This window comes from Poecilia reticulata, chromosome 16, assembly GCF_904066995.2.
Source record: "Poecilia reticulata chromosome 16, P_reticulata-male-v2, whole genome shotgun sequence".
NCBI lineage: Eukaryota > Metazoa > Chordata > Actinopteri > Cyprinodontiformes > Poeciliidae > Poecilia > Poecilia reticulata.
In genome coordinates this window covers 15,523,706-15,547,225 of record NC_088845.1, presented here as the reverse complement: position 1 = coordinate 15,547,225, position 23,520 = coordinate 15,523,706, and the positions used below count along the sequence as shown (strand labels likewise).

Sequence of the window (23,520 nt, the reverse complement as noted above, 5' to 3'; positions counted from 1 at the left end):
AACAAAGGACGGCTTTGGCTGAAAAAATGTCTTGTTAAACTTTATTAAGAACCGTAAAAAACAAACAATATACTTCCAACTGCCAAACAAAATGGAAACAAGACAAATACTACTGAACTGCAGCTGTGGGGGTGAAGGAAAGCTGCAGAATTAGCAGATCCAGGAACACTAAGCACGAAAAGTATAGACATGAGAGAGACGAGGGGAGAAGATGGACAGAGAATGTGAAGAAGGAGGTGACAGACAAGTTATTCTGGTTGCAGACAGCTGAGAGAAAGCCTAAAATAAGATGGAGCCATTTAATGTGCACACATTCTGCAGCTACACTCACAAACCATAAAACTTCGGGCACCGTTAAATGCCTTTACTGCTCCTTAATAGTTTTTTTTTCTGCACAGGAGAGCCAAAGAACTGACGTCAAGGTGGTTTATTTTTTTCCCCCTAGAAAGGGTCGTTTTCCTATTATTTCATACAAAAGAGATACAGTGTAAAAAGTTTTGTAGTAATAAATACAAAAAGCAAATTAGATGGGGCGACGGAGAGCGAGGCTACAGAAAGAGGAGAGGACAGACGTCAAAACTGACCTGATCAAGGAAGAGCTCATGGATTGGCTTACACATCTACAAATATAGTCTCACATCTCGCCTGCTGTTGCTGCACAACCCTCAATCACACACACACACACACTTGCGCACACAGACAAACAAATGCATGAGCTGCAATTTAGCGACTCGATGCGTCACCCAAAATGGAGCTGGTCAGGTCAGAAAACGCGTGAGGAAAACGAAGACGGAAGCTCAGATTTTAAATGTGACATGCTAAATACAATTACCACATTAATATCATATGTTGGAGCTAACAGATTAACTGGAAGAAATCTTCAGATTGGTGTCTCCCAGCACACAGAAAGGGGGAGTGGTGAAGAGGAGAGAGGAACTAGAAGGGCAAAAAAACAAAAAAAAGGGAGAAGTGCTGTTGTTCATTGTCGTTCATAGACTCTGGTGCAAATCACATCGTCCGCCCTCATGGTCTGGAACAACAAACAAAGGACAGAGTTACCACTCGCAGGACTGGACTCAGTTTAACCGTCAATAATTCATGCTGATCCAGTTTACCGCTTTGCAAAAGTGTTCATACACATTTTATGCTTGCCAGAGGTGAGGAAATGGTGGGGGGATTTTCAAAACATCCTCAACACGTCAAGCTTAAAAATGCAGCCTGAGCTACAATGGAATGAGTTGGATCAAAACACATTCATGTGTTTAGAATGGCATAGTCAAAGTCTAGAGATGAGTCCAATTGAGAATATGTGCAATTGCTTAAAAATGGCTGTACAGAAATCTGGCTAAGTTTGAGATATTTCAAATAAAGACTTAGAGCTGCAATTGGTTATGAAAGATGACTCTACAAAAGCAGGTCAGACTTTTCTGATTTATTCATGAAAATAGTTTGTCCTTCCTGCTCATATTATGTGCTGCTTTGCACTGATTTATCACATAAAGTCCTTGTAAAGTACATAAAGGTTTGTGTTTGTGACAAACTGGTTCAAAGTTCAATAGCAGTGCCTACTTTTGTAGGCCAGCGTAATGTGATTTATCCAGAAGCTAACAGGATTACAGAAACAGACATTCGATTCTGACGCAAACACGTCAACCGCTGCTGGCTGCTCCACAGCGGTTGTTGGTTCAGTACTTTAAAGCAAATTAAGAGTTTTAAATGCCAACCCTCCAGAAAGTATTTCCCCATAAATACCTTTCTGATTTACAAGTTGCCCAGCTGGAAAAAAAAAAGGATTTACTGCAGGAAGGAATACGATCTATTCTTCTCCTTGTCATCTCCGGGTTGTCATGTGGAACAGGATCAACAAATTGAGAAGTGCATAATTTTTATCATATTGCAAAACACAACTGTATAACCTTTCATAGAATAAAAATGAGAGACTCTTTTGTGTCTTTGAGCGTTCCTGTAACGATTGCTGTTTTGAAAGACTTGCGAGAATTCAGAGCATGTTGTCAAATCGTGGCCAGGCTGACCAGACTTGGATTGATTTGCAACATTCCCAGCAGAGAAAAGCAGCAGGAATGGTGAACATTTGCTTGTCTGACTGCTTTTCCTCTCCTAAAGCAGACCAACTGCGGTTCACTCATTTTAAAGACTTGTGAGTCGGATTTATCCTGTGGTTTTGGACTTTAGCCATTCCAGACGTGGCATGAAACACCCTACACGCTTTTTACATATCTTCTTCAACCCTGTTTAAGCCTTCAAATAACTTTGACTTTTAATTAGAGCTCATTTGTCCAGCGAGAAAAGAAAAAGTTTCTGTTAAGAAGTAGCATTTTTAATAGAAATCTAAATTAAGTAGAGATGATGAGATTATCAAAGAACTTGCTAAATTTGATAAGCTAATTTTTGCCACAAGTGATTTTGACAACAACAACAAATAACCCCCAATAATAATAATAATTATCTTTAGTTTTATCTAAAAATATTGATGATAAAACTGGAGTTTGACTGAGTCGGCCTCAGTTCTCATATGTTTTAATGCAGTTCTGTCAATGCTACCTTCTGGCACTGTCTAATTTAGCCAATATGGCTCACCGCCCAGGGCAACATAATTAATCAAAGTGAAATAGTTATCTCAGTTGCGCCCCAAGCAAGTTTTTTATTGTTTATTGGATGAGTAGTCACTGCAGAGGAAACATCCCCTGTTTTTGTTTTTTGTTTGTTTTTTGGGGATTTTTGCTAAATTAAAGGTCTACTTAGTTTTTTTTGTGAGGAATCTGGACTGAACTGCATTATCTGTAATTTAAGATCTAAGCGGCTCCAGTTGTTAAAACCTGGACTGGATTTTTTTTTTTGCACAGAGATTCATTTGGCATTAATGAAATCTTCATTCTTTTGTGAAAACGCAAAAAAGAGCAGAATGGGTTCGGAGGTGGGGGGTGGACTCGCCTCTGGCGCCAGTCAACCAGAACCGCCGGTGCAGCTAATCCATCTTCATAATGACTTAATAAAGCATTCCTTGATGCCCACTGGGAGGCAACACGAAGCCCCAGGAACAGAACAAAGGACGTTTCCCCAACAATATATGTTTCTTTTGTTTGGTTTCCAGAGTATTACATGGACAGTTTCCAATATTTTCTTTGGTGAAAGCTTAAAAGTCTGATTTAAGTTAAAACTCAAGTCAAGTTGATTTGTGATGTTTTTCTGACTCATTGCAAACTGTTTGTCCATAAATCACATGTTATGATTGTTTATAACATTTATAGTTGAACCCTGTGAATATTCAAGACTGACTTGAGCTTGTCCTTTTGATGAAAAGCTTTTATTAATATGAGCCTGGAAATGATTCATTTTGTTCTTACTTTATGTAAATATAGGCCTTAAATGCTAAAAGTTAAGATAGCGGAACATAAATTTAAATGTTATCTGTACAGCATAATTACGGTGTAAATATTCCAAAGTCTCAAGTAGGAGAGAATCTGTTAATAGGACAACTTTGGGAAAGAAAACCTGGCCTTAAATAAAAGAACGGTGGCAAGAATAAGCCAATTTTTTTAAAAGAAACCCACGAAGTCCAGTTTAAGGTTTGCCACAAGACATGGAGGAAACGCACCAATAATATGGAAAACGATAAACTGATAACGCAAGAAAAAAAAAGAACCTTTCTGATGTACATAGAAAAGATGATTATTATTTTTTATGAATAGGAATTATGTTTAATCAAAGTATACTTGTGGTAAAATGGCTCAGTCAAGCAAAAATCCAATTGAGAAACTGTGACCTGACTTGAAAACTGACGTTCACAGACACTTTTCATCCAGTCTGACTGAACTTCAGCTATTGTGCAGAGGAGGGGTCAACAATCTGTGCAAAACTAGTAGAGGCATATCCCGAAAGACATGCAGCTTTATTTGCACAGAAATGTGGTTCTACAAAGCAGTAATTCAGGAATATTAATGCACACCACAAAAAACTGCGCATCGTTTTCCATGAAATCCCAATAAGATACGGCAACGTTTTGAGTTTTAGAGTGACAATTAGTAAAAAAGTCAAAGTATTATGACTATTTTAGCAAAGTTTTTTGTTTTTTTGTCAGTTTGTGTGATTTACCAGGATCAGCTTGCCGTCACTGGTGATCTCTCGGGTCCAGGACGTCTTGGGGCCTTCTCCTTTCTGCAGAGTCTGCTCACAGCTGATTTTGCTGTCTGTTTCCCACCGTGGAAAACTCTAAATGCAAAACAAGATCATGAGAGGGGAAAAAATAAGACGATGTGTTTTATGACTGCCTGGATGCACAGACTGATTTACTGTCATTCACAAAGACAGGAGCCAATGAATGAGTGTCTATAGTGTAGGAACCGGAGAAATAACCCATTGCGGGCCGGCCACTTGGAAGTGATAAGCTGTGATGCAGTGAAGTCCTGGCTGGATGCATGTGTTTGCTTTGGAGACGGCCACACAGAGGCCACACAGGGGGAGCGGGGAGAATTAGGGAGGGGCAGAGGGCAAGAAAGGCCAAGAGGGGAGGATGGAGCGGGAAGACGTTGGGATGTTGAAAAGCAAAGCGAATCTTGATGGGCCCTCGGAAAATCAGGGAAGAGTGAAGCTGTGCTATTAGTTTTGTAGTGATGGAAAAGCATAATTAAACAAATTTATGGCATGTGGGCCGCTCCTTCTTTACACGCCCATTTCTGCCTCTGACACGAGTGTTTGCATTTAAAACAACAAATCTAGGCTTGCTTACCGTGCAGGGGCGGCCGTCCACAGTTGCCTCGTTGAACTCCTGGCCCACGGTGAAGTTGATGTGAGTGGTGCGGACTGTGGTGGACGTCTTGATGGACAGCGTCTCCCCGTTCTGCGAGATCTCCACCAGTGGCTTCGAGGCGGCTTTCACAGCAATCTTACGCAGCATCACATTCACCCCTGAAGATACGAAAGTCCGACAGATAAAGCCTGAGATAAAGCGAGTGAGAATCACTCTGACGCAGAGTTACGATCTGATTTACTGATTTTTCAACATTGTGTCCTGCTGATATTTATAGCATTCATCCCTCTTCAGCTTGTTCACATTTAGTCATACAAGTCCTCTGTGTAATTTATTGGGATTAAATACAAAGAGGTGCAAACCCGTGGAGTGAAAGGAGCGCTCCATGAAGCTGTTTGTTCACCAGCGCTCTCTAATGAATCTCTGACTCCTTCACTGAACAGTCGGATTTATGCTGGGATTGAATTACAGACTTTTCAGATTTTTGGTCTAACTCATTAAATCTCAATGAAACATAAACACGTTTATGTTGAAACGCGACAAAAAGCCACTGTACAGGTTCAAAGATATCCTGCTCTGCTGAGAGGGAAAAGTGCTTCACTTGCGTCCCATAAATCCTTCCAGCAATGATTGTGGGGAAATAATGAGGTCATGAAACAAAGCAAGTCTGCACATCTGCATTCTCCCCTGACAACATCATCTGTGAACACATGCAAACACGCACCCACAGATTAAATACACCCAGGCTCAACTGGGGATTTATACTTTCTGCATACTGTGGTATTATTCCCTTCTTTCCTCCTTCCATTAAGCACAGAGGGAGTTTCATTTATCAATTACTCCATATCTGAGAGGCTAAAATTAAAGTTACTAAATTACAAAAAAAAAAAAAAAAGAATTGATGCCAAATGTGTTAGCCAAACATGATAGATGTCAGAGAAAATGTAAAAGATAAGAGAGGGAATCTGATTTTGCAGTGTGGGAAACAGAGGGAATGGGATTCAGACGGCTGTGGAAGAAGAAGAAGGAGGAAGAAAAGGAAGAAGAGGCGGGAGTGGGGGGTTGTTCTGACTGCCGAGGGGCAGAAGGTCTGTGTGTTGTGTGTGAAGATCTCTGTCCAAGTGCGAGGGGAAGTGTGTATGCTCCGTCGAGTTGAGTTTCACACCTCTCACCTCACACACATTCCCACCTGTCACCGAGTGTAAATATACACATGGAGAAATGCACAGTCACCAAGCATGAACAGTGTGTCAAGCATCCACACCGTAGGCAGGGTACGCATGCTGCACAAGGGCAGAGGGTGCATTATCTGCATCTGGTCGAGGAGGAGAGGAATAAGATGCAGACTGCACTCCGTGATGCCGAGTTGGAAATTACTTGACTTGAAGGGAGACTTACAAAAGCTTTCAACACATTGCCAATATGTGCAGTCTTAGAAACTTGCATAGCAGATTTTATTCAAATTAAGATGCTAAATTCTGGAGTGCATAATGTTTCACGTGATCGTGTTTTAGATGAATTGGTACTTAGCATCATGTTTTAAAGGAACTTCTGCCCACAGACTTTGTTCTGTCATTTCACTGATAAGTAATAAGTCTGGTAATTCTTTCATTTCATTTCTTTATATTGTCCTGAAACTTGTAGCTTTATTTATATTGTAATTTTCATTGAATTTAATAAAACTTAAATAAAAAAAAAAAAAAAAAAAAAAAAAAAAAACAATAAATATTCTCTGTTTTACAAATAAATGTATCTGCAAGCTTCCTTAATAATGGATTTAACATCCAGATTCCACATTTTTTTTCTTATTTATTTGTACTTATTTGCAATAAAAGAAAAATAACATTAAAGATTAAAATTCCTCTTCAGATTTATCGGTCAGCAAACAGAGTTAATGTCCTGAAGTGTGAGACATTTGCTGAGGACAGAAGGAAGGCTTGGGTGCTTCTGCAAAATCCTCCGAGCTAAAGGTCACCTTCGACCCTTCCTGTCTGCAGACGTGGGACCAAAAGGCAGACCTCACCACAGAACACACACAGACACAGAGAGACAGTCAGGGTCAGAGGTCAAAGTGCATAGGAAGCATTTGGGACAGAGAGACGGAGAGGAGGAGTTCGTCAAGGAAGAGAGGACGGATAGATGGTGAGAGGAGCGTCGGTGGTGCTGATGGGCCTCGTCCAGCTGTGAAGTGTCTTCAGTGAAACCAGGAGCAACGTTCCTGAGAGTCTTGCATTCGTGCAAAAGTTTTATTTGTATTATTTGTGATTTTTTTTTGTTGTTGTTGTTGTCTTTAATGGCCTTTGAACAATGGGTCCCCAGAACTTTCTGAAAGATTTTTCTTCCACTTTCCCTCCAATCCAGGAATGTAGCCATGACAATTTATCATGCAGTGTGTGCTTAAAATTTAGAATTGTGAAAAACCAAAGGATGATTTTGGCCCCAAAAACCATCTAAAGTAGAAGAATTATTAATAAAAGTTATCTCACACTCAGTAAAGGCTTCCAGTTAATCGTCTCCTAAATGCCAGGTATGAAGCGTTAGTTCACTGGGGATCATTATGTTGGTGCTAAAATATCTCTTCATGTGTTAAAGTGCTTTATCTTCGATCAATTTCACACTCAAGAGATGTTGGTAACAGAGTGCAGGGAGATCCACATTAATACAGATAATTGCTAAGTTGCCTGTCATGCGTGGACACAGCGCCGGTTTATTTCTGGAGTTTTGAGTTGAACGATTTAACAGTCAATTTCTGGAAATGTTTGGGTTCAGGACAACAAATTAAACTTAAAAGAAACCTTGAAGAGCTGCTGATCAGAAAAGTTTGTCTCCTTATGAATAGAATGAAATCACACAATTAATGACTTCAGACTTTTGCACAGTATTGAAAAATCTTGACCCCTGATTATTGCGCACAGTGCAACCTAAACATATCGCCATCTTGTCCTTTGTTAGAGCCCCTTTCCTCTCTCCCCTCAAGCACACACACACACAAAGGGTGATGGAGTCAAACAGGCAGGATTATTGGAGCAAAACATGCTCGCTAATTGCTTCAACAGGAATTCTCTGCCATAATGAGTGTTGGCTCAGGGACAGTAGTGGCCTTTGACAGGTATTTCAGTGACCTCCATGTGCTTAGGATTAAAGCGAGTGAGTCTGAGAGAGAGAGCTGGATAAAGAGCGACCTTGTTTGCTGTGATGATATCTCTCTGAGTTGATGACGCAAATTCCAGGTGTGACCTGGAAAATCGTCTAATGAAAAATGATTAGAAAATGCCAGACAGACAGGATCCTCGTGAGTAATGATGGCTGCGACGTGCCGAAGCGAGCAGAAAAATCCCTGTGTGGACCAAGCACCGCCTTCGAGGATGAAGCTCCTCCTCCTCCTCAAAGCTTCCCAGCTTCTCCCTGACAGAGCAGACCTCTCCCACTCAGCTCCTTCAGACTAGCCAGCAACAATTAGCAAACATCTGGTGGAACTGCGCATCTGTTGAGCTGGTAAAACCAGCTGCTTCTCAATTCAACGTTGGTAAAAACGTTATCAAATGCTTAATAGAAGAATGCTGTAGTGAAGACATTCTGAGGTTTCAGAAAGATCAGGAGTTTTTGTAGAGACCGAGGCCCAATTTCAAGGCATTAAATTACAAAGTCAGATTCTTTAAAGTCATATTTGAAATGTACAACACTTTTATAACAACTGAGGGTAATATAATTTCTTGATTGTGCTATAAAATGGCACTATATGCTCCTTAGTCATCTAAAGAAGAGAGATAAGCACTTGAAGTATGTCACTCTGTGTGATGAATCTATATAACTTCACTTTTTGAATTGAATTCCCGAAATAAATAAACCTTTGTGGGATATTCTGCTTGTTTTAGTTAAATCTGTATGAGCAAGTCAAAGAAATATCTCATTCACTCGTGTTGCTCACTTGAACATACAGCAAAGTTTAAGTTCACAGAACTTTTCTACGCTCTTTAAATGGTCTTGCAGGCAGCTGTTGGTGGATAATTTTATTGGCTGGCAAATAGTATACTATCAATTATTTCACTTTTTAAATAATTATAATTTCAGATTGTTGTTGGCTTGTTAAGTGTAAAACCAATTGTGTTAAATGTGGAATTACAATCTTTTTAATAGAAAAAAGATCATGACATCAGGAGACGTTTAGTGGTGCTGTGGGTCTGAGGGGAAGCATGTCTTTATTCCTCTCCCTGACTGATACTTTACATAATGATGCTACTGTCTGCCCTACTGTATTGTGTCATAACGGCACCCACTCAGATAATTGGAGGTTGTTCACGGACAGATGTGCCGCCGTTTGTCTCCTTTGTGTTTGTAAGGACAGGCCAAAAGGATGGGAGATGGGAGAGAAAAAAGGGTGGGGGCCCAAGCTTTGAGTTTTTGGTTCTGCAGAATGACAAAGACCCCCCCGGCGGAGCCGAACAGGCTGATCCTGTGCAAGGAGGCACATGACAAAATCTGACCCTGTGTCCTGCAGAACGAGGTCTTTGTGATTAATGTCTCTGTAAAAATAATATATCTATATATTTAAAAAAAAAAAGAAGCGAGAAGCACATTTTAAGCATCACTCTCTTTGCTTACCCAGTGTTTTCAGAAGCTCTTCAAAGTTTTCCGAGCTTTTCATTTCCCAGGTACCAGAGAAATCGGGGATTTGGCGCTCCATCTTCGGCTGCAGGTAGTTCTAAATTAATTAAAGTACGTTGACAGGTCCAAGTTCTTCCGCGCGTAAAATATAAGTTCCAGTTATTCCGCCTGACCTGAAGCCCGGAGGATGCTTTGATTTAGCTCAGTCTGAGCGGCTGCGTCTGACAGCTCTTCTTATCTCTAACTGTGTGATGCTCGGTCAAAGCTGCTGCGCTTAAAATGAATGGCAAGCGAAGACACTTGCGTGGGGATGCGCACGCCCCCTCGGTTTCTTTTTTAATGTGGGCACGCCCCGGAGTCCTACTGCGTGATGAGGGGGAGAGAGGGGGGCTCGATTTGACCCCGCCTTTGCAGGCAACATGTGCATTTCACGGTTAACGCACGGAGCCAAGCCAGACCAGCATTTGGAGACGCTTAGCATCAACTTTAATGGCAGCCCCAGCAGCCAGGCGCGCAGCAAAAGTCTCGTTTTTTGCAACTTGTCATGCAGATTGCATTGATTGCTTCGTTGCCGTTTCAAAAGAGGGAGGATGTAGCCAAGCCAGTCTGTTGACAGAACATGTCGTCTTGGCAGGGCGGTGCGAAGGAAGAACCGGACAACTGGCAGACTGAGTGGATGGCAGCGGCAGTGTGTGTGTGTGTGTGTGTGTGTGTGTGTGTGTGTGTGTGTGTGTGTGTGTGGGTGTGTGTGTGTGTGTGTGTGTGTGTGTGTGTGTGTGTGTGGGTGTGTGTGTGTGTGTGTGTGTGTGTGTGTTTGTGAACAGAGAAGAGAAGAAAGTCAAGTTCACCCCCTCCGCAGTCTCCTGTGCGCTACTGCTCCGTGCCATAAAAATAAAAGTGCTGGTAATGGGATACAGCTCCTGGCTGCGACCTTTTGGGATATATCCATTTAGCTGCGGGTGCGTTAGAGGAAAATAAAACCCTCCTGTGGGAAGCGCACAGGAGCAGAGGGCGTGCGGGGATTAGTACGAAGAGGTGGGGTTGACGCACGTTGGAGCTTTTTGCCCCCCGCTGCTCGGGCGGAAGAAAGGGGCAAGAGGAGGAGATCTGGTAGACGGGGTAGGGTCAGGAGGCCGAGGGGGTGGGGGAGCGCAGAGTAGGAGGTATCCGCATAAAGAGCACGCGCACAGTCACGCACGCGGTGATGATGGATGGAAATTGGACAAAGCCGACGTTAACTATTGACTCTTGATGGATGATCCTGTCCGCTTCACTGAACGGCGAATTAACCGGTGACTCCAGCAAAGGATTGGTGGGCAATAATGAGGGTTTAGGTCCCTTATTGTATGTTGTGTGAAAGCTCCAACCCACTAAAACACAAACCTGTAACAGAGACATGTGACTAACAAAGGCATGACAGCGTCTGGAAACTTGATATGCACTTTTACGCAGAGAGCTGCGTCCAAATGCAGCAAACTGTATCTCACACTGCGGCTAGTTTGATGTGAACAAAGCTTGTTCATATTGTTCTCCTCCCCCCGACCCCTTCTCCCACGCACACACACACACACACACACACACACACACACACACACACACACACACACACACACACACACACACACACACGCACACACACACACACACGCACACACACATAGGCCACACACCATGACACAATCACAGCATGTTCTCACAAGACACCCATATCAGAAATCTGATTTCCACAGACTCGCTCCGTTTTCCTTCACTCATTCTCTCTTTTTCCTGCTTCCTTTTAATCTTTTTCAGAGTGTTTTTGTTTCTCCACCAAGAAACACAGAAATTCAGTTAAAAAGTTTTCGGTAATGCTTTATTTGAAGGGGTGTTTCTTAAAACTGACACAACACTGTCAAAAACATGATGTAACATCTGTCATGAACATAAAGAAGTCTTTATGAATGTTTATAACAGTTGTCATGAAGTGTCATTCGGTAAATAATCACACTTTTAATGCAAATTTGCTCTAAAAGTTGCATTAAAAGTAGATAAAAAATGCTAACTTTGCATTAAATTGTTATTATTTACAAAATCATGCAAAGTTGGCACTTTTAATGGATTTTTAATGCAACTTTTAGAGCAACATTGTATTAAAAGTGTCATTATTTACCAAATGACACTTTATGACAACTGTTATAAACATTCATAAAGACTCCTTCATGTTCATGACAGGTGTTATGTCATGTTTTTGACAGTGTCATGTCAGTCTTATGCACACCCCTTCAAATAAAGTGTTACCAAGTTTTCATACCCCTTGAACTTGTCCGCATTTTGTCACCTATCAGAATGAGTAACTTCAAGGTTGGGATTTGATGTGATAGACATTAAAAAAAAAAAAGAAAGTAATTTTCAAATGCGATGTGGTCTGGTGGGATGAAAATCTGAAAAATCTGGTGTTCATCGACATTTTACCAAACCTTTCTTTATTCTGCAACAACAGCTGCAAGTCCTTTGGGGCAAAGCACAACTAAAACATTTGGAAGCAAAAACAAAGTCATCCAAAGACAAGTCCATTAGTGAACTTTGGATGAAATCAACGTTTTTATTACATTATGAGTTTCATATCAGATTACATTTGTACTTTAATCATCAGGTATTTGAACTTCAGGCTTTGCTCTCTTCAGCATGGCATACAGGCAATGTGCAAACTGCACTTTGCATTTTCATTTGCACTGATTCTAGCAATATTTCTCAAACATCCATCTAAGCCCTGGTTTCCTTTCGTCAACATTTGTTCACTGGTAGTGTGTTAACATCTGCGTGTGCATAAAAGTTTTCTTGCATCAACTATCTCCTTAGTCAACAAACCTTTCACTGTTTTAAATTTTTTAAAAATTCGTACCAACCGTAATCATTGAGGCTGAAATTTTTATCCGTTCTTTGCAAAAATATCTCCAGCACATTCACACAGAAAGCGTCTCAAGTTTCCGCCATTATCTCTGTTTTGTAGCTGTATCTCCCTTCCCTCAGATGACTAGCTCACCTGTCTCTGCTACAGAAAATCATCACCTCAGCATGATACTGCCACCACCAGAAGTCATTGTAGAGGTGATGAGAGAAATTGTGTACCTTCTCAAGTCAGAGTAACGAGGCTAAATGCAAACGCAAGCCACACTTTTATAACTCCTTTTTTTGTTTTTTGCACATTGCTTTTACTTAGCAATCAGACGTCACTTTGTGTTGGCATTTAACTTTATTCTCTTTATTTGAATACATCGAATTATTTGGTTGTTGTTATGACGTGAGAACATTCAAAGTGCACGGATCCTTTTGCAAACAGAGTTAAGCTGATTGTGCGCGTCTCTGCGTCCGTTTGACAACATTCCGCCACTTCGCTTCTGCCGGTGGTCTGCTGAAAGTGTCATTTCTCTCCAAAATGAAGAATCAGTCACGTCCTCAAATTCAAAGTGACCAGTTCAAACACAAAAGAGCAGGCAAAGCATCTAGGGAATCCATCTTCGGCTTCGCTGCGGATCCTTTAACATATTACCATGACATAACAACAAAAAAGCATCAAAGGGTTTAGAAGCAGAGCAACGCAGTGACAGCCTCACCCATCTTGTGTGTGTGTATATGTGTGTGTGCCGTTTCAAAGCGGGGATTGATAAAGAGCTCTGAAATGTGTGTGATGCTGCATGTCAGCACGCCGTGACAAAGCACGGCTCAGCATTCAGGTGCACTCATCCGTGCTCTGCTCTTCTCGGCCTCACTCTCTCCACTCATTCCCCCCCGCCCCATTCCTGTCTCTTCTTCATTTCGGGCAACTTTCGCTCCCAATCGCCCCCTTCTCCTCCTCCTGCAGTCTGGCTTTTGTTCCTTTGTGCTGCTCGGACACATTCCTCAAGTCTGTCGAAGAGGAGGAGAGCATAATGGGAGAAGATGGATGGCAGAAGGAATAGTTAAGTTAGGGAGAAAGTTAGAAATTTGAGTGCAAGTGATTTAAAAAAAAAATAAAAAATCTTATTGTTGTGGAGAAAGTGAGTCGGTAAAGAGAGTCAGGGAAACCTTGGAGATCAAAAGCACAACCTGCAGTGTCAGATAGAGTTGAGACGGAGTGAACAAAGAGAGGCTCCTCTGTCTTTGAAGGTGTAAAAAGTATTGGATTGCTCCTCCGGTGCCAGCTTTAGCTGATTTGATCTTCATTTCCCCGTGTTTCCACTATTATTATCTCTCTGTGCTTCTTTGTCTGCTACAGTGTTCTTTCTCACACTGAGATTATCTTTTGCAACTGATATCATCACCTGTCATCGCTGAAACTGACAGGATGGCTTTGCCCCATGGAAATAAGACAAAGTCTACTGCTAATATCACCAACCAGGCACAGTCAAAGGCAGAAACACTTGCAGGGTTAGGAAAAATACCGAAGAAGCAGATATGTTGGCTAACATTAGAACTGGCTGATATTCAGCTTGGTGACAGGATCTGTCTGCGAATAAGACTTTAAGTGAAGGCAGTTACTGATCTGATGTTCGGCAGAGTTGCCACAAAACTGGATAGGCTTATTTTTAATCTGTTTAGAAAAGGTTCTGGGTTATGTGAGAAGTTGAAATGTATTGACTTGAAAAGGTTTCGGAGAAAGTCAGATTTTACTATGTGTTCCGTTCTGTTATCAAGTTAGATAATAAAAGTTTAGCTTTAGAAACTTATAAGTTTGTGGTTTTTAACCTTTTCAGAACAAAATAACGTAAACCCGTCTGGTTCTGTGTTCGGATACGATTTTACAATCCGTCTGATCTCTGGACTCCAGGAAATATCCACGGCCTTTTTGGTATTTCATAGATAAAAATACACTTGGTTTAAAAAGATGTCTTGCACCTATACACATTTTGTCACTTTATGACTACATACTTTGGTGCATATTAAATTTGTATGTGATAGCCAAAAAACAAAGAATTTTCAAGTGGGAGGAGCATTTTATATGTTGTGTCTATTTTTCATCTGGAACCATTCAGCAGTCCTTTTCTATGGAGGCTCAAACGTGGACAAATCCTAGTGATAGGTGGTACAAAGTAATGATTCAGGGGGTGTGCATGGTATGCTTTTCTGTTTTTAATTTGTAAAAATAAAAAAATTAAAAAGTTGCATTCTTTTCTTTCAACCTCACATTTATGTACACGTGTACAGGCCTTTCTGTCAGCCGGACACATAAAACGTTTTTGTGGACATCACAAAACCTGACAGATAATCTGTTCGTTAAAATGTGACAGATTCATTTTCAGATTTGAGTCTTGCCGGGATCTGGTCTTTCTCTTCCTCAGTGGATTTATGGATTTCTATTCAAATCAGCCTGAGCCTCATATCAACACTGTCACCAGAACGACCCGCTCCATATCTCTGCTCTCCCTTCCTGCTGTGCTGCTTATTGTTTCCTATTTCCTTCCCTCATTCAAATGACTCAGGTTTGAACTGTATCTGCAGGACGTCCAGGCTACTTATGGTGCCAAAGAGCTCTGATCTGGACCGTGAAGCAAACAAGGAACAGTCTGTGCCCTAATGATGGTGACCTCCTATGCTAGCTGAGGCCTTGTAAAATTTGTGTTTGAACTGTCCTTTCGGTAAAACGGGCAATACGTCTGCACAAGCTGCAGTTTGTCCGTGTGAACGTAGAAGTGCTTTGCCTGCTGTAAAGTCACACTTCAGTGTCATTCTCCACTTTATCGTCTAGCTGACCTCCGGTAGAAGTTCTCACCCCGGTATCGTGAGTGATCCCAGATGTGAACTTGACCCTGGCCTTCCAAAGCACCAACTCCTGACTGGAAGGGATTTTTACATGCAGTTTTTCCAATAAAGAAGCTACCAGACAGGAATTATAAATGCATGCTCGTAAAAGCCTTTATGAATTAACGAGGGTTTGTCGTTTGATTTACCTCAGTGTCAGACGAAGTGGAGGGGCTGGATGATCATTGAGAGACCCGAGTAGCTGACGAAACATTCATGATACTTTCTGAGATCTTTGCTTTTGATGGCACAAAAAAAAAATAAAACATGACAAGCGAACCTCCTCCCACCTCCAGAAATAACAGCCTCAGAAGCAGAAAAGCATTTTTTTTCGTTTTTCCTTTTCCAGGGGTGAAAAACCAAGACATCTGTGAACCACTGCTCTGTTTGACTTTCACAACAGTTGCACAACAAACAGTCTGGGTGACATACACATGCACACGCGCATTCATTTGCAGCCAAAAGTGTGTGCGCGCAGCACCGTTTCACTGCTGGCATGCCGACCCAGCAAACCACATGGATTTGATTAGGGTGCTAAGGATGGCAGCATTTAACTTGGAAATAGGAGGCAGAGAATGTGGAAGGTTAAAGAGCAGAGAAGAGGAGATAAGAGCTGAGAGAGAGAGAGAGAGAGAGAGAGAGAGAGAAAATGCAGCCTGGAAGTAAAATGTCTCCTGTCTATCTATGTCTTTTTTCTATGTGTGTCTGTGTGTGTGAGATGTACAAGTAAGCAAAGGTCAGTTTTGTCAACAAATCAATGCACCACATTCAGCACTTTACACTCTTATTGGTAAACATGTAATAAAAAGTATTTTATTGTATAACTAAAATGTTACTACATTCATTTTTTTTAAATCCACATTTTGGGGAGTTAATTTTTACGTAATCACCAGTGCCTCAATTATTAAAACTTTTAAAAAACATTTTTTAGATTTATGCTTTGCTTTCAAGTTTGACCACATTGTGGAGCAACTTTCTCCTTCGCTGGGTGTAAATATGATATGTAACACTCTAAGCTGCTCCTAGAAATGAAAACAGCAACTAAAATGTTACTTTTTACGAGACGGGACACATGGCTTCAAGTAAAACTTAAAAGTTCACTGTTTAAGATCTTTCTACATCTTAACCTGCAGAGTTAATAAATGTGGGGGAGGTAAATATTATTCATGCTGCTGGCGTATTGATTGATTAATTCTAAATATGTGTGTATATATATTTATGTAATGAGGTTTGTTTCTGAAAGGAAATGAGATGGACGATTTTCATAAGATAATAAAACAATGCAAAAGAAGTTCTCAGCTTTTAAGTGTTTTAGTTTACGTCTTGATAAACACGGCATACTGAACATTTCCATTTGATGATGACCTTTGAGGTTGGTAGGCCTCTGACCATCACCCTCATCTTTAGCTCCCTCCACTGAAACTGGAATCAGATTACAAAGTGTATAAAATAATACCATCCACAAATTGACGGAAAGGAGTTTGCAAGTGTTCAGAAACATTTGGAACTGGATTCATTTCACCTGAGATCATTAAACATGTCAAACATGGCAGCTAGATGTACTGAAGACAACTTGCTGAAGTTCAAACTCAGTCAGAAGGAAGAATAAAGAGTATTTAAGTGACTGTGAATGGTTGTCTCCTACGCTTCTGCGCTCGCCTACCAGATCAAGACCACACTTGTGTGAGCAATAACAAAATAATTTTCTATTTGGACAAAAAAAAAAAAATCCTAAAGGAAGTAGGAGGTTGAAAGAATGACCTAATAACCTGCCCACACACATCATAATGTCCTTAGAAGGATTTTTTCTTTTGCATCTAAAGCTGCAGTGAGTGAGTGTGTGTGTGTGTGTGTGTGTGTGTGTGTGTGTGTGTGTGTGTGTGTGTGTGTGTGTGTGTGTGTGTGTGTGTGTGTGTGTGTGTGTGTGACTCAAGCTGAGTCTCTGCGCGTTCATCAGACCAAAGTCCTAGATGCCTGTGCAGTTGCACCCAGACGTCTGTATTACTCACAGTCTATTCCTTTTGTCCAGCAGAGTCCTCACCCTCCCCTCCCGCCCTGCTCCTAAAATCCATCTTCCCCTCCCCCCTCGTGTCTTTGTGGCTCTAATTATCATGTTCTTTTCACATGAGCGGATCTCAACAACAGGACAGCCAACGTCGAATTTCATTTTGAAATGAGTGGAGGTAAAGTTGTGGGTTTTAATCTGGTAATCTTCAGTCTTGACCACTTCTTTTTAGCTATTTTTTTTTTCCCCCTCCTCAGTGCCACCTACAGACTTAATGAGTTCACGGGCCCCTTTTGAGGTGCTGCTTGACCGCAGCACTGTAAAACCGCACTGAATGGGCCTGAATGATGCTGAATTGCTGGACAGGAAGGCGAAGGACAACAGGACGGAGGAACTGAGGGGAGACAAAAGGAGGTCAGACAGTAAAGAGAGGAAGTGCCAGAGATAGGGGTGTTCGTGGGGAAGGTTGGGTGAAGTACAGTGAGGTGAAGTGGATGTTAACGTTGAGAAGGAAAACAAGAGCTGGTTCCCATACTTTTCACCCAGTTTTATGTTTTTGCTTTGCCCTACAAACCCCAACAAGTTCAATAAAGCGCAGCCGTTTCCAAGTTGTCCCCCCCCCCCGCACCCCTCACCCCTTCCTCGCCGCCCCCTCCGCCCTCATGCCGCCCCTCACTCGGCGCTCATTCTTTTATTCTCCGGCAGCCTTTCCTCCTCGACCCGAGTCAACGATTGTTGCGTGCTTTTGCTTTTTCCTCTGCTACAATTGTGTCAGCAGTCTGCTCGGTGCATGTGGGCATCACACTAAAAGGCATGGATACAGTATATGCATGGATGTGCATGCATGACCCCGTGGTGATGTCATTAATGAGGAAATACCAGAGTTGAAGGCCTGGACTAGCTGGAGGTCAGCCTCTGGTCATTGTTGCTAGATGTCGACCTGAAAGTCTCAAGTGTCACTTGGCAATTTGCTTTTGGAGATCTGAGTTGCATTTATTTCCTTTCTCCTTCCTCGTGTTGCACTTTTGCACCTCAAGGCTAAAACCGAAAGAAACAGCATTAAGTTTAAGTGATCCTGTGATTTCTACATGATCTTATGACTTCGCCTCTTTGGCCTCTTTGTGGTGAAACTGAAGTCCTAACAGATAATTTACAGCGTCTAGTAAGAAATGAAAAGAAATTCACCTTCCTTCCTCATTTCATTGTCGAGCAGGAAATTTTAAGCACATGGACCGAACTGGGGTCAGCGACTTTGACGCAATAAAGCCATTTTGCCCTCGATCCAGCGCGTTTCTGCATGACCCTGAACTTTTATACATATTCACAGGCATTTGTATTTGTATAAGAACCACCATTTTATTTGCATTTTTTGGAATTGAGTCAAGAAAAATATCTGATTTCTACAAAGACAAAAATAATACATGTTCTTTAATAGAATGATGAAAAAGCATGAAGTTTATGATCAAATTACATTTTAAAAAAGCCTTAGAGGAAAATTGTATTACTCTCTCTATTTCTCTGGATGGATGACAACACTTCTACAAATTTGTGTTCAGTTCTTCAGACTACATCTCAGGTTAATGCTGTAAAACTTAAAAGCTATATAGTAATCCTCTCACTTCCATTTGTTCTTAGTACAATTTAATTTACACAAATCACCGTCGTCACAAAAAACATCCCTAATATTTGTCGAGACAGCAAATTCAATGTTAGAACCTCATTTTGTTTCCTATAAAAGTGTAACAACAACTTTTAACATGTAAAAATTGTTAAATATGCATGTTTCCATTTTTTTCCACCGTATTTTGTTTTAAATGGCATCATTGTTAATTATTATCAATCAATCAATCAATCAAATTTTATTTGTATAGCACATTTCAGCAGCAAGGCATTTCAAATTATTATTATTATTATTATTCATTTCCCCACTGTCGGACAATAAAGGTTATTTCTATTCTATTCTATTCTATTCTATTCTATTCTATTCTATTCTATTCTATTCTATGTTCAGGTTTGCTTCTGGGATTTGTCAAATCCAAATTTCTCTCCTGCCACCTAGTGGTGATAAAAAGGTTTTGCCCCGTTTCCAGTGTCAGACGTGAACTTTTTGACCCCAATTAAAGGACATGTCCGGGCATGTAAGGTTTCATTTGCCCACTTTGACTATTAAAACTTTTGTTCTTTGGATGTATTGCTGCGTGGTGAACTCAAGCTGTGCGTGACTTGATGCCCACCCACATACCTGCAGGGACGGGTGAAGTCAGAACACCTGAAAGGTCGTTCAGGAGAAAATGTTTGTGTTTGTGTCTCCAAGAGAACCAGCTGTACAGAGAATCCATTCAAACAGTAAATCTTTCCCTTAATGGTAGAGGACTGGGAGTCAGCTTTCCCATTTTTACAGTTGCAAAGCTAATAATCATAGGACTTCAAATAAACCATGGTCCATATTACTATGTACGCCTTACAACACTTCAATTATTTCCTTTATATTTAAGATGCTAAATAAAACAACTTCCTCGTTCAGTCCTGGGTTCAGTCTTATTTTCCTCTGAGTTTTCTCAAAGCCATAGGAAGTCCACACAACTTTAATGTGAGGGGGGGAAATGTGAATTGGCTTTTTACAAGATACAAATATTTCAGGTAAAGAAGGATTTCATAAAGAGTCTGCAATTATGAGAAGGGGCTGTTTCTTGGATTCATGCGTCCATTTATAGACGCCTTAGATTTGGACAATTATTGTAACTATCTTCTAAATTACGTCCCACAAGTTTAAATTTAGCATCACCGTGTAGCTCTCAACAACAGTCGATTCACAGCGACACCAAGTGGTGACATGCTGAAAAAGGTTTTTCACCAAATATTTACACTACTGAAAAATTACAAAACGCACTTTTTTGGTTGAAAATGAGCGTTGTAATGTCTGTGGTCAATTTTCCAATAGAAATTAAAATGTTTTTACTTAAATATGCCAATCATTCTAGCATTGATTGGATGGGTTACAGGTGCTGAACAAATGTGTGTTGTTTCCCTTATAAACTCTTTTCTCCAACTTTATATCCAAAAACTATCGCTTGCTTGTTCTTTTGCTCTCTTGAGACTTCTCTACCTTAAATCATGTAGACTGAAAAAGAGACTTTCTTACTAGCTTCAGTCAAAATCTTTACCTGAGAAGCAGAACACATCACCTTATGATGGATGGACATTTTCTTACTATTTGTAGTAAGAAAATGTCTTACTACATTTTCTTACTACAAATAGATACAGTTTCCTGGATACACTTTCAGGAAACTGTATCCAAGAATAAACGGGATTAATTACCATGCTTAACTTTCCGAGCTTGAAATATAAAAATGCTCGATATCCTAAAAATGTTAAAGAAAATACTTTATTCTCGCAAACATCGCAGATTTGCAGGATGGTTTAAAAGAAGTCATTTTATTTCAAACATAATTTAGACATGGTAATTATTAACCAGTCGTAACGATGATTCTACGATGATTCATCGGTACAATAAGTACATACCACTTTGGTTTTACAAAAAAATTCATTGTGGTGTTTTTTTCAGAGTAAAATTTGCTCGTCTGATTAATTTGCATTTCGTAATATTAAGTCAGAAATTTTTAGATTAATCACATCATGTGTTAATGCGACAGCCCTGAAATGTGTCTTCATTTAACTAAACGTGAATCAGAAGCTTTTAAAGCCTCATCATCATTTTTCCCAAGTAAATTTGATCTTAGTCAATGCAAACATCTATTGTTTTTCTGTTTTGTTTTATTCTATTTTTAGGAAGTAACAATTTTCTTTGTTCCAACATTTAAGCAACTTAAAATAATTTCTAAAATTAATCTGAAACAGGAGCATTTTAGACTGAATTAATAGCAAGCAGCAGAAAAAGCTGTCATTTTAAACATTTAATGTAAATCTGGTTTTATTTGTATATCCAAAAATGAGTTGTTTTTTTTATCTGCTTTGAAATCACAGTCTACGTTTCCCTGATGCCTCTCTCTCGGAGATATTACCCAGAGCAGAAGTGCTTGTGTTTCATTTACAAAGAAATTTGAAGAACTGAAATAAAACCAGAACCAGAATGAACACGCCATGTTTTTCCACATCGAAAACAGAAAATTGGAAACTCTGATACTCTCATGACCAGTTTCACATCACTTTTAATTCAAGTACGATATTTTAAATTTCCACGCAACTTTATTTTTCATGTGTTGTAAATTTACCATATACTTATCCTTTTTTAAGTTACTTTGAATATGCATGCATCCAAAACATTTGGACAATAAAAGACATTCGTCTTCTATTTGGTGGCTTTTTAGACCGATTTATAGATTCATTTTTTTTGTCCACAAAACTCTAGTCAGGTTGTTTCTTGATCATTTCTTATTTTGAAGTAATATAGGTTTCATAGATGAAAAAAATATTTCACAGAGTCAATAAAACACTTTTATTAAACAGTCTGTGTGCATTTTTATAATGTCCTGAGGTCATTCCAATTTAAATCCACTTCATATCAAAACTGTATCTATTTTTACTCAAAAAGAACATAAATTGTGCAACACTTAAAGCCAACTGACTGAAAACACATGCAAACACGGCCTATAGTCTCAAATGAAATGTTAAAATTAAATAAGATTGAAATGTTTTGAAAATACATTTGACTGACATGATTCTGATATATTTTAAAATCCTGATATTGGTATAATAAACAGGTTTTGCACCCTGAAATTTATTGTTTCTTTTGCTTAAAAGAAAACAAGAAATTTTGGGCCCGCAAAAACTAAAATTAGCCTTTTATTACTGAAATAGCTGATATAACTTGGAACATCATGGCAATAAACGATTATAGAAAAACAAGCTCAAAACTGGACTGAAAACACATGCAGATACCTGAGGAAGCTATTGGTAAAATTGAAAGAAATATATTTGGCTTACGCGATTACGATGCAATACTGTTTCAAAATCAAAAACCACAACCGAAAGTAAAATTATCCTCTGATAAAAAATCTCAAGTCTTATCTAGTTCCTGAAAATGTCCTTCGAAAAAGTCAGAATGCATAGAAAATGAGCATAAAAGCAAACAACCAGAGAGGCGTCACTTTAAAGGTGGGAGCCTGGCCTCTGGTCTCAGGGTCCTGGCAGTCTCTGGCGTTGTTGCTGGGCTTTTGATCCCTGAAGTTTCCCTCAAAGTGAACTGGGACACACTGGTTCTCCAAAACCTCGCAGGCCAGGATCAGGTGTTTGTTTTCCTGCGTGACGCTCTTGATCCCACAGGTTCCCTGGATGCTCCTCACCGTCACAAAACTAAATGGCTGCTTACTGATGCACAGGTTATCTTTCAGCACCTTCCCTCCTCTGCTGGAGCACACAGATTTCACCTTCTCCAGCTCATCTGGGTGGAGGAACGACTGCGTGGGTCTGTCACAGCCTCCCAGAGACTTGATGAACTTCTCCCACTGGTTCTGGTCCAGAGAAGTCGGAGTCCCTTTGGGAAGATGGCGCTTGATGAAGGTTTGGGCGGCATTGTTCCACTTTCCGGGCAGACAGGGAGCATCGTTTTTGGCAGATGTTGGCTGAGTTAAAAGGAGACTGGCAGCAATACAGAGACACAATGTGTAGGCCGCCATTCCTGCGGGGAAGAATTCAGTTACGAGTTTAGGAAGAATGTGGAAGGGAAAAAAATAAAGTAGCTCTACGTTTGTTGTCTTTTTCTTTTGCTAAAAAAAAAAACAACCTCAGACTGCATGCATGACACGTAAACAGTGGGCAAAGTCTCGCAAAGCCGAAGCTCTGCGTCTTTGCTCCCTTTTTTAAACACGAAAGCAAAAGGCGGATGTGGGGAACAGCTGGGAGAACTTCCCTACCTGGTTCTGGCCTCAGAAAAATGCCCTCTGATCAAAATAAATCTAAATCTGCAGATGTTTGGACGTCCCTCTGTCATTCAGTTGCGCTTCCACATCTCACTTCCGGTGTGAAGCAGGAGGGGCCTGTGCACCACACACCTCTGACCACACGAGGCGCTGTTGGAGCAGAAATCCAAGCTTTGCGACTGGATTATTATTACCATTATGGTAGATCGCAAGCAACTTTAAGGTGCATACAGCCACCTACTGTACATGAGTCTGCAGCAACATTACTTTACGTATATTAAATTCAATTTTTTAATTTTGTATTCTGAAGATAAATAATGCTTTCCTTAATCTGTAAATAGCCACTATGTTTCCTTAATCTATTCATCTCGTTTGAATCTAAGGTGTGCTTAATATTACATCTTGCTGCAACTTTATAAAAACGACATATATTTTCTATTCACAGAACAATAAAGAGATAACTCTGGCGCCGTTAGGCATCTGAGAATTGTGCCCAAGGCTTTGAG

The 23,520-nt window shown here is 40.4% G+C and overlaps 2 protein-coding genes across 2 annotated transcripts; both read right to left on the bottom strand.

The window, feature by feature from the left end:
- Positions 1 to 19: 19 nt before the first annotated feature.
- Positions 20 to 9,857, bottom strand: crabp2a (cellular retinoic acid binding protein 2, a). Its single transcript, XM_008432748.3, has 4 exons — positions 9,371 to 9,857; positions 4,748 to 4,926; positions 4,114 to 4,230; positions 20 to 1,030 (listed from the first exon to the last, which is right to left on the bottom strand). The coding sequence occupies exons 1-4, from the start codon at positions 9,450 to 9,452 to the stop codon at positions 980 to 982; spliced, it is 429 nt and encodes a 142-aa protein (XP_008430970.1). The 5' UTR covers positions 9,453 to 9,857; the 3' UTR covers positions 20 to 979.
- Positions 9,858 to 21,577: 11,720 nt separating this feature from the next.
- On the bottom strand, positions 21,578 to 23,161 carry LOC103478735 (ribonuclease pancreatic-like). Its single transcript, XM_008432747.3, has 2 exons — positions 23,009 to 23,161; positions 21,578 to 22,773 (listed from the first exon to the last, which is right to left on the bottom strand). The coding sequence occupies exon 2, from the start codon at positions 22,769 to 22,771 to the stop codon at positions 22,193 to 22,195; it is 579 nt and encodes a 192-aa protein (XP_008430969.1). The 5' UTR covers positions 22,772 to 22,773; positions 23,009 to 23,161; the 3' UTR covers positions 21,578 to 22,192.
- Between the last annotated feature and the right edge of the window lie 359 nt (positions 23,162 to 23,520).